Genomic DNA, 12,101 nt, shown 5'->3' on the forward strand with positions numbered 1-12,101 from the left:
CTTTACTCCATCTTTGCATTATCACGTTCATCTCTACTCTGGGGAGGCTGCTCTTCCCCAGTTGTATTTTGAGTGCCTTCCAGCCTGAGAGGCTCATCTTTCAGCACTATAGCTGACAATATTCTCTTGGTGTTCATCAGGTTTTAATATTCAGTATTCTGGTGCTGCAGTGTTCCACTGCTATTCACAAGGTTTTCAGTGATTTAATATTCAAAAGTAGTCTGTCTTTTCTTCTTCTTAGTCTGTCTTCATCTGGAAGCTTAGCTGAAACCTGTCCACCGTGGGTGACCCTGCTGGTATTTAAAATAACACTGGCATAGCTTCCAGAATCACTGCAACACACAAGCCACCACAGTACAACAAACTAACAGATGATGGTGTGTCCTGTCTGTAGTTCTGCACATGGGCTGACACAGCCACAGGACAGCTGCCAGCAGCAAAAGGGCTCTATGCTTCCTCTCCCGTCTAGAGGACTAGACGGCCCCTCAACCCAGAAATGGGGATCCGTCACTGTGTTTTATAGATACATGGTTGTGTAGTGGGTTAAACATTTTGTTGATAGTCACAAGGTTGGCAGTTCAAACCCACCAGCCACTCTGTGACAAAATGATGAGGCTGCCTACTTCAGTAAGATGTGCAGCCTTGAAAACTCTAAGGAACAGTTCTGTTCTGCCCTACAGAGCCACTCTGAGTCATCATTGACTATACGGCAGTGGGTTTATGTTGGTTTCCACTGGGCTGTGTTCTGCTCAGGCTAGAACTTGTTACCTTACACAGACCAGTTAAGCCTGGGCTTCTGACTACCTAATGGTAAGGTAAGAATCAGCAGCTTAGTTCACTAGAAAAACTTGGGAAGCTCATAAAAAATTTATTTTTAAACTACTAACACGTAGATCTTACCATCAATCTCATGATTTAGTTTAGATTGCAGCATGGCCATCCAGAGTTTTTAAAAAGACCCTCAAGTGAATGTGGTGTGCAGCAAACTGGAGATTCAGGGAAGCCTAATGTAGGATCTGCTTCTGAAACATAAAAGAGAGTCAGACACACTGTTTTGTAATGGCTCTGATGGAAAATAGGTGAGGCCTTCCAAATCAAAAAATATTTCAAAAAACAGATGCTTCCAAAATGAAGACTGGGGAATGGATGCTGGCCGACCAACACAGTAGAAGAATTAACTCAAGGGAGCCTTGATTTACTTTCCTTGCTGGACATTTGTTTTCTAAGGTGGAACAAGCTTAAGCAGCCACATAGGTCAAAGGAAAAGACATGGGGAAGGAGGAGAGACTGAAGAAGGACAGAGTGTAATTGATGGAGTAAAGGCTTTGAAGAGTCAGGAAAAGAATGTTTCCACAGACTTGAACTTGGCACTATGGGAAATGGGCACAGAGATTTATTATCACAACGCTGGGCTCTTTGCAAAAAGGAGTAGATGCTGTGATCAAGAAAGAACTGCTGTTCAGCAAGAGTGTTGTACAGATTAGGAAATGGATCTTTGAAAGCTGTTCCTTGAGGGGATATCCTTAAAATTGTCCTTTCCTCCCCTCTTTCTCGGCTGGACCCAGATAATGACATTTTGGCATCATGTCAGCAATTCATAGTGCTCTGACTCCTAACAGTCTTGGCAAGAAAGAGCAGGAAACAAATCTACAACACACAACAATACACACTGCAAGATCAGCGATTCAAACCCATTAGCTGCTCCTCATAAAGGTTCTGTAGTGTCTCTATGAGTCGAATCGGACTCAACAGTATTTAATAACAACAAAACACTAACTTTGTAGGTGTGGCACTGTACAATAAGCACTAGATTGCTAAATAGACTGCTAACTGCAAGGTTCAAATCCATCAGCTACTCCTTGAAAAGCCTATACAGAGTTGCTATGAGTCAGAACCTACCTGATGGAAATGCACAACAACGAAATACAAGAAGAAGCCAGGGGGGAAATTCAATGCCCAAGATGTATTTTAAATTAAGCAGATCCAAGGGATTAAGAGATATTTGAACATAAAACAAAACACTCATTTAAATATATAAGAATTAGAAGCATGAATTAAGGGCCAAACGCTGAGCAAATGCTCACTGATGATAAAAAAAAAATAATTACTTATATCAGGTCTAGACAGAAACAGTAAATAGAGACTGGGGAAAATTGCACAGTTTAGTCTTGCAAAAACAAGTTTTCTCTTAGGGTTTTATATTTATGAATGGACTGAAGAGCTAATTAGACTATGGGAAGCAACCTAAATTAAGATAAAGTATTTATACAGGAATTTAGAGAAAAAGACATTCTTGAAAATGACTTTAAATAAGCTGATTAATTGTAAGTTCAAATTAATTAAGCTCCTACAAATATTTCTCACAAGAAACACTGGTATTTGATAAAGTTATTGAAAGTTATTGCTATCTCACTCTGGTCCCTTAGTGATGTTAATGGTTTACACTCTGAGCCCTGCTAACTGAAAAGTTGGCAATTCCAACCTGCCCAGTGGGCCAATGTGAGGAAAGAGCTGCCAATCTGCTCTCATGAAGATGGCAACCTAGGAAACTCTCTGGAGTATTTCTATTCTGTTGGAATCAGTTTGACAGCAAACAGTAACAATTAAAAGGTTAATAGTTTAAACAAATGGAAAAAAGAAAGTTCTGGCAATTAAATACCATACAGAAAGCAACCAGAAAAACACCCAATCCTATAGATGGCAATTCTTCTCTGCAATACTTGGGGTCACCATAAGTTGGTATAGACTTGATGGCAGTGGTTTTTCATTTGGTTATTTTCAGTTATTATTAATATGGTCAATGGGTATAATCTGACCAGTATGCCTGTTCTTTTTTATAACTTTTGAGTTCCACATTTTTCTCTTACTCTATCTAGAACCTTCAAATATCATCTTTTTCAGAGTAGTTGGTAGTGGTGGCTGGGCACCATCTAATTCTACTGGCCTTAGGGTTGTGGAGGCTGAGATTCGCATGGTCCCTAAGTTCATGGACTAATTGTTTCTAGGTATCTTTGCTTTTCTTCACTCTTTTTTCCTCTGGGTGTTCAGATGCCAATAGTTGCCCTTTAGGAAAATTTAAGACCTCAGTTCCTATAGAAAATTGTCTGTGGACTGTTATGCTAATTGACCCTGATGTCTTTTGAAACTATGTTCCTGAGCCCCAAGACCCAACAATTCATTCCCTCAAGATGTTTGATTATGGCTAAAAAGTTTTGATAACTTTGTCTCCTGTATGTACTACCCTGATGACATATTTGTTTGAAGCACACATAAATGCATATGTAGAAACATCCTCTGTCAAGCATATATCAATCAATGAGTATAGTTCCATTCTCCTTCCCAAACTTCTTCAGCTTGCTTGCCTACCTATGTATCCACTTGTACATTATTGTTATTACAGGATTGTGTATGCAATAGTGTTCACTTCTGTTGCCTTTAACTCTTGTTCTTCTCCCAGTGTCTCCTTCTGACCTTATCATCTTGTTTTGGAGGGGGGGGCACCTCCCAAAAGGTATATTGTCTTTCCCTTCACCTGAGTTAATATGTATCTATCTTGTTGTTGGGCCATTGCGTTGGTACCAACTCATAGCGACACTGCACACAGTAGAGCAAAAGGTTGCCCAGTCCTGTGCCAACCTCACAATCTTTGCTGCATTTGAGTCCATCTCTGCTGCCACTGGGCCGATCCATTTCATTGAGGGGTACTCCTCTTTTTCTCTGATGCTCCATTTGACCAAACGTGATAACCTTCTTCAGGGACTGGTTCCTACTGACAATATATCCAAAGTATGAGAGACGAAGTCTGGCCATCCAGACTTCCAGAGAGTGCTCTGACTGTACTTCTTCCAACACAGACTGGTTTGTTCTTTTGGAAGTCCATAGTACTTTTAATATTCTCCTCCAAAACTATAGTTCAAATGCACCAATTCTTCTACAGTCTTCCTTATTTAATATCCAATTTCCACACGCATATAAGGATATTGAAAATACCACAGCTTGGGTCAGTTTGAGCACATTAGTCCTCAAACTGACATTTTTGCTCTTCAACATTTTAAAGTGATCTTGTGCAACATATTTACTTAATGCAATACATCATTTGATTTCTTGACTGCTTCTTCCATGAGTGTGGATGGTTGATCCAAGCAAAATGAAGTCTTTGACAACTTTCAATCTTTTCTCCACTTATATGGATGCAATTTATTGGTCCAGTGTTGAGGATTTTTGCATTCTTTCCATTGAGGTGCAACCAGTATCGAAAGCTGTGGTCTTTGACCTTCATCAGTAAGTATTTTAAGTCCTCTTCACTTTCAGCAAGCAAGGTTGTATCATCTGCATATCATAGGTTGTTAATGAGTCTTCCTGCAATTCTGATGCCATGTTTTTCTTCATATAATCCAGTTTCTCAGATTATTTGCTCAGCATTCAGATTGAATAAGTATGGAGAAAAAAATACAACACTGATGCATACCTTTCCTAATTTAAAACCATTCAGTGTTCCCTTGTTCTGTTCAAACAACTGGTACTTGGTTTATATATAGGTTCCTTGTGAGCACAATTAAGTGTTCTGGAATATTTATTCTCTGCAAAGCTGTCCACAGCTAGTCATGATCCACTCAATCGAAAGCCTTGCATAATCAACAAAGCACAGGTAAACATTTTTCTGGTATTCTCTACTTTCAGCTAAGATCCATTGGACATCAGCAATGATAGCCCTTGTTCCATAGCCTCTTCTGAATCCAGCTTGAACTTCTGAAGTTCTCTGACAATGCATGGTTACAGTGTTTTTGTATTATCTTTAGCAAAATTTTGCTCGCATGGGATATTCATGATATTGTCCTATGATTTCTGCATTTCGTTGAGTCACCTCTCTTTGGAATAGATACAAATATGGATCTCTTCTAGTCAGTTGACCAGGTGGTTGTCTTTAAAATTTCTTGGTTAGAACTCCCAAGACCATGGACCTAAGTCACCATTCAGTTTTGGAACTGAACTCACCCCCATGGCTCAATTTTCAGCCAAACAATTTTGTTGTTGTTAAGTACCATCAACTCAATTCTGATCAGCAGCCCCGTATGGGGTTTCTGAGGCTTTAAATCTTCACTGGAGCAGAAAGCCTCATCTTTCTCCAGCAGAGCACTTGGCCAACCCTAACCAGAGAGGTCTATAACAAGGAATTAATAACATTAGGAAGGTACACATTCTTTAGAATAAGCAAACATTTGTGATCAATAGGGAATCATTTTCCAAGGAATAAAATCCAAAAAGGTTAGGAAGGAAGGAGGCATGAGTACTCAAAACAGAGGGAGACAGTGGGATAAGTGGTTATATTGTAGTTATATTGTGTGGATTGCAATCAGTGACATGAAGTAAATGTACATGAATTGTTGACTGGAAAATGCATTTGCCCTGTAAACCTTCACCCAATTAGCAATAAATAAATTATTTTTAATAGGAATTTTTATATAGTAAGAGTATGAATACTCTTACCAGGAGCCATGGCAGCTTAGTTGGTTACATGGCGGGCTGTTAACTGCAAGGTCAGGAATTCAAATCTACCAGCCTCTCGGTGGTATAAAGATGAGGATTTCTACTCCTGTAAATATTTTTTAAAAAATAATAATCTGAAGAAACCCTATACAAGGTCACTATGAGTCGGAATTGACCCGAAGGCACTTAAAAACAAAGATTTACAGCCTCAGAAATCCTATTCAGGGTCTCTGTGAGTCAGAACCGACTCAGTGGCATACAATAGCAGCAACCAAAAGCAGGTAAGGGATTAGTTGCCACTGAGTTGATTCAGACTCATGGTAACCGTATGTGTTGCTGACTAGAACTGGGCTCCTTAAGGTTTTCAAGACTGTGACCTTTCAGAAGCAGATCTCTAAGCCATTCTTCTGAAGTGCCTTTAGGTAGTTTCAAACTGCCAACCTTTTTGTAAATAGTTGAGCATGTAACTGGACCACCCAAGGATCCCAAGCAGTCCTTGGTCTGTAACAGTTCTGAAACACTGCAGACTAGATATCATAAGTTCCCCTACTCAGGAGTAAATCCAGGTTCTGAATTCTGGAAGGAGCTCTGTTATCCAATATCCTTTTCTCTCACTCTCCCTAAGACCCATCTAGAGAGACCTTTGGGGAATATGCCCCCTTAGAATCCTCACACTTTTCTTGGCTTGCTTACTCTTCCTCTACATGGAGGGTTGGTGGACAAGTGGTGGTTTAGGCTTTGAACCATATGCTTTCTTACCTGAGATTCCTGACACCCTTAGTAATAAGAAAAACAAAACAAAAACAAAAACTTTCAATAACTCAGAAGACGTCAATCCATTGGCTTCCAGTCAGTGCCAAGTGCCCAGACTGGCTCAGATGCTCACAAATCCTTTTTGTTTTACTTTGTCATGCTCATTGCCTATCTTAACTCCACGCATTCATCTGTCACTGTGTCATGCTATGAAGGGTTGTGTGTGCTGTGCTACTGGAAGCTATGTCACTGGTATTTTAAATACAATCAAGGTCACCCGTGGTGGACAGGCTTAAGTGAAGCTTCCAAACTAAGACGGACTAGAAAGAAAGGAGAGGCAGTGGGTAGCCAATGAAAACCTTATGACTAGCCGCAGAACATTGTCAGATATTGTGACAGAAAATGAGCCCCTCAGGCTGGAAGGCACTCAGTTGTGACTGCAGAAGAGCTGCCTCCTCAAAGTGGAGCTGATCTAAATGACAAGGAGACAGTAAAGCTTTTGGTACCTGCATTTGTTAAAGGGGTACCACTCAAAATGAGATGAAAATAGTCATTAATAATCTGAACATAGAACGTATGAAATACAAACCTAGGGAAATTGGAAATTGTCAAAAAAGAAATTGAGAGCAGAAAGATAGATATCCTGGACATTCGGTAGCTGAAATGGACTGGTATTGACCATTTTTAATAAGATGAAGGAGCTCTGGTAGCGTAGTGGCTTCAAGTTGGGCTGTTAACCTCAAGGTCAGTGGTTTGAAACTACCAGCTGTCTGACAGGCGAAAGATGAGACTTTCTGATCTAGTAAAGATTTACAGCATCAGACCTATACAGCATCAGACCTATACAGGGTCACTAAGAGTCAGATCCGAATCCATGGCACATAACCAACCAACCAACCAACTATGGTTTACTATGCCAGGAATGATAAAGAGAAATAGCCTCCCACTCATCCCCAAAGACTACAGCTTTCAATATGTATTGCACTTCAATGTAAAGAAAACAAAAATCCTCACAACCGAACCAATAATAACATCATGATAAATGGAGAAAAGACTTAATTTGTTTGGATCCACAATCTATGCTCCTGGAAGCAACAGTCAAGAAATCAAATGATGAAATGCATTATGCAAAAGACCTCTTTAATGTGTTCAAGAGCAAAGATCTTAATCTGTGGACAAGCTGCACCTGACTGAAGTCATGGTGTTTCCAATAGCCTCATACACATGTGAAAGCTGGACAATGGCTAAAGAAGAATGGATAAATTTGAATCATGGTGCTAGTGAAGAATATTGAAAGTACCATGGACTGCCAGAAAAAAATCTGTCTTGGAAGAAGTACAATCAATTCTCCTTAGAAGAAAGGATGGGGAGACCTTATCGCTCTTATTTTGGGCATATTATCAGGAGAAACCAGTTCCTGGAGAAGGACATCATTCCTGGAAAAGAAGAGGGTTAGCAAAAAATAGGAAAACCCACAACCAGATGGCCTAACACAATGGCAAGAACCGTGGTGTCAAACGTAACCACCATTATTCTGTTGGCACCAACATGGATGATGCAGGGCTGGCCTATGTTTTGTTCTGTTGCCCATGGTGTCACTTGGAGTCAGAATCCACTTAAGGACACTTAATAATAGCACTGTCTGTTTAAAGGATCCCTGGTGGCACAGGAGGTTGAGCATTAGACTGCTAACCCCAATGTCAGAGTTCTGAACCCACCAGTCACTTCATGGAGTCCTGGTGTGGTGCTGCAGGTTAATGCACTAGACTGTAAAGTCAGTTGGAACCACAAAGTTGGTGGTTCAATCTCACCATCCACTCCTCGAAACCCCATACAAGGTCACTATAAGTCGGAATTGACTCGGGAACACTGAGCAACAATAAGTCACCCATGGGAGAAAGATGAGGCTGTCAGTACCAGTAGAGATCACAGCCTCAGAAATCCCACGGAACAGTTCTACCTTGTCCTATAGGGTAGCCGGAAGTCAAAATTGACTCCAAGGCAGTGGGCTTGCCTTTTTTTGAAGTGGGGAGGTGGAAATATTGCTTATCTGATTCTCAATTCAAAGACACCTGCTTAGGGCTACAGGGCTTGGGTGGAAAGGCCGCACATGTGATCTACTGCACTCTCAGACATTTATATGTTGCTGTTGTTTAGTGCCATTGAGTGGATTCCAACTCATAGCAACCCTTTGTAGGATTTCCAAGAAGGAGATGGTGAGTTCACAGTCTGGTGCTGATCCTAAAATTTTAGTCTCAAAGCTGTCAGCTTTTCCCACATCGAGAGTCCAAATTTTGAACTATCTTTATTCTTTTCATTGATCTGAAAAAAAAAATTATATTGATGTTTTCTTATGCCATTGAGTAGCATTGACACCAATGTATGGTGACCCCATGTAGTACAGAGTAGAACTGCTTCATAAGGTTGTCTTTCCGGTGATCTTTAAAGAAGCAGATCACCAGGTCTTTTCATCTGCAGTGCAGTTGGGTGAGTTCAAACCATCAATCTTTCAATTATCAAGTGCCAAACATCTGGGCCTCCTAGTTACATGTCCCCACTAAATGCAAGGAGGGCTGGGATATGCTGGGAACACATGGATATTCAGTAAGTTACTCAATTTTCTTTTGCCATATGACTTTCTAAACTGCTGATAGTTATTTAATTTTGCCCCAGCAGTGGGTTACACTTTATTTAGTCACATTTGTCAGTCTTCCATTCTATGATGTGTGTGTGCATGTAAGCATGTGTTATTCATTTCACAGATCTGTACAACAAACTCCCTGAGCACTAGGGCCATGTTCAGGCTGCCAGTGTGGAATATACTTAAATGCTGAGCTAATGAATGCTGCTTGAAAATGGCATGAAAATGGAGAGACTTGCTGGTTTTTCAAGGTCCAGGACGCACACAGGGGTGTGTCTGCTACAAGGCTTTGATCTTGACAGCACTTGATCATCGCCTGCTACCCTGGAGCTCTTTGAAAACAGTGCTTTTCACCAGAATGGTAGTTAGAAAGAAGGATCTTCCAGACCCCAAGCAAACCATTTCAGACTGAGCTCTCTAAAGACTCTCTCCATATGGTCTACACACCTCCTTTAACTCTATGGCTAGCACCTCTGCTTTAGATACTCCCTACTCTTGTCTCTCCCATGTTTGATGAACAAACTTAGCTTTGTTTTTTTGTTTTGTTTTGTTTTTCGTTCCTGGGGTCTTTGTGTCTGTCTTCACGAATCTATAGATTCACTTTTGGTTATGTCTCTACTAGTGATGTGTATACACAACATGAGTTGTGCCATGATTAGCGTTTAGGAATTGCATTAGCCAAACTCAGACTCGGATCCCAATGTAATGGTTTAGAGTGTATACCTACCTGTGAAGTCACTTCACCTCCCATTCCAGAGTTCTTCTCTGTGTCATGGAATAGGGTGAACCAACCAATAGAATTCTACTGGACATATCAGTAGAAAGCAACTAGAACATAGAGAATCCAATACATATTTATAAAATCCAATTTATTTCCGGGTATAGTGAAAATTCTCAGTAGCTGCACCCATTTATCTTGAACAGAAGACTAAATGGGATCTTAGGACAAGCAAACACACCTGTAACAGCATCCTGAAGAACTCATCCCCTTTACCATGTCCTGGTGCAGAGAGTCAGGTATGGCTCTCTCTCTTGTCCTGGCCTCAAATCTATCCCTTAGATGAGGATTAAGGAGCTCTGGTAGCATAACCCCAGAGTTAGCAGTTCGGAACTACCAGACATTCCATGGAAGAAAGATGAGACTTTCTGCTCCCATAAAGACTGACAGCCTCAGAAACTCTATGCAGGGTCTCTATGAGTCATAACTGACTCCATGGCATACCACCACCACCAAATGAGGATTAACAATAACAAACAAACCAACAAACAAAAACCGAAACTCCCAAACAAACTCATTGTCACCAAGTCCTTTCTAACCCATTGCAATCCTGTATAGGGTTTCTATGACAGGAAATCTTTATAGGAAGAGATAATCTTGTCTTTTCCCTTCAAAGTGACTCATGGGTTTGAAACTCCAACTTTGTAATTAGCAGCCCCAGAGTTCCATAAGTTAGGATTAAATTTCTTCTCTACTTACACTCCATCTTCACGATAGCTCTACATAGGTTGCTCAACAAAATCTAAGTTTGCATTTAGCTTAGGCATTTAAACTAGGTTATAAGCTAACAGGAGCTAAACAAAAAATCACACGTTGCAAGATCACACCAGTTAAGCTATGTGCTCTGCATATCACTAGGCTAGTGTTGTGACATTTGTGAACACTGTATTATCTGCAATCAGTGCTGGGAATTTAATTAAATAGATATTAATTGGATCATGCTGAATTTTATTAAATGCCTACATATAAATGTGCATAATCAAATTTCATCTTCATTTTCGGATACAATGGAACCTACTGCAGTTGAGTCCATTGCTACTCGTGGTGAACTCTTGTGTGACATGGGCCAACTTCTCCCTAAGGTTTTCTCAGCTGTAATCGCCACAGAAGCGGGGTTCCAAGCCTTTCTTTCATGGTATCACTGAGTGAGTTTGAACCTTGAACATTCAAGTTAATACCCCCCTCAAAAAAAAAGCCCACTGCCATGATAACTGATCACAACTCATTGTACCCCTAAGGACAGAGTAGAACTGACCCATTGGGTTTCCAAGGTGTGATGTTGTGGGTTAATGCACTGGACTGCAAAGTTGGTTTGAACTGCAAGGTCAACAGTTTAAGCTTCCCAGCCACTTCGTAGAAACCTTATACAGGGTCACTATGGGTAAGAATTGACTCAATGGTACTTAACAACAACAACAAATGTTTGTAAAAGCACATTGCTACATTGTTCTTCTGCAAAGCAGCTGTGGATTCAAACTGTCAACTTTCAACTAACAGCCCAATGCCTTACGCACTGTATCACTAGGGTTCCTTTGAGGTTAATAAATATGTGCATCTGTGTTAAAGCAGTGCTTGAGTCCCCATTTACTTCAAATAATAATAAATATTTTTCTCCCAGGAGAAAAGTATTTAGTAAAAGCAGAAAACACTCAACTAAGTCCTTTGTATTGTTATGAACATGCAGACAAAAGCTAAACTCATTCTATATGTCCATATGTTTATTTCAATCTGTTGAGCAAGATACAAATAACACATTCATGTTATTAGGGACTAAACATAGCAAAACAAAATGTATCTTCATTCATTCTCATGTCTGCAAACATCCACACTATGCGCAAAGGATCCTGAATTTCCTTGGGTCCGTTTTCCAGTTACATGAGAGTTGCTTTATCTTTCTTCTAATTTAACAAATTTGTGAATAAATTCACAGAGGTTCCTAAAAATACAAAAAATTAGAATAGAAAAAAAGCTATTTATTTTAGGATACACACAGATGAGACTTTATGATCCTCCATTTTTATTTCAAATGATACTTTGAGTAGATTTTTTACTTCGAATGTAATGGAGATGCTCTATGTATATGGGTCCAAGTCCTGTCTAACTCCTAGCCACCCAATACAGGGATTCTGAGGCTGTAAGTCTTCATGGGAAGAGTAAGCCTCTTCCTTCTCTGTCAGAGTACCTATGGGGTTTAAACTGCTAGCCTTATGAGCTGCAACCCAGTGCTTATCTTCCAGTGCCACAAGTGTTCCCTTTAACCCTGAAAAGATTCACAATTTAAGAAAACAAGGTGACACTGTTGTTAGGGTGACCTGCCTTTTTATGCACAACTGTAACACAAACAGCACAAAGCAGTGGCTTTAAAGAACAGGAACTTATTTTCTCATAGTGCAAGAAGTTAGAGTTCAAAGTCAGGGCACTGGCTCTAACGAAAGATTTTCT

General features: G+C 40.1%; 1 protein-coding gene across 1 annotated transcript in view; it reads right to left on the bottom strand.

The window, feature by feature from the left end:
* Positions 1–12,101, bottom strand: part of LOC102838645 (chromosome unknown open reading frame, human C6orf118) — a 209,448-nt gene that overhangs the window by 157,151 nt on the left and 40,196 nt on the right. The window contains exons 10-11 of the mRNA XM_006871186.1: positions 6,747–6,829; positions 6,247–6,263 (exon numbers count right to left, since the gene is read on the bottom strand). Coding sequence (XP_006871248.1) covers positions 6,247–6,263; positions 6,747–6,829 — 100 coding nt within the window. The remainder of the gene's footprint in view (positions 1–6,246; positions 6,264–6,746; positions 6,830–12,101) is intronic.

The sequence above is a fragment of the Chrysochloris asiatica genome, unplaced genomic scaffold (assembly GCF_000296735.1).
Source record: "Chrysochloris asiatica unplaced genomic scaffold, ChrAsi1.0 scaffold00162, whole genome shotgun sequence".
NCBI lineage: Eukaryota > Metazoa > Chordata > Mammalia > Afrosoricida > Chrysochloridae > Chrysochloris > Chrysochloris asiatica.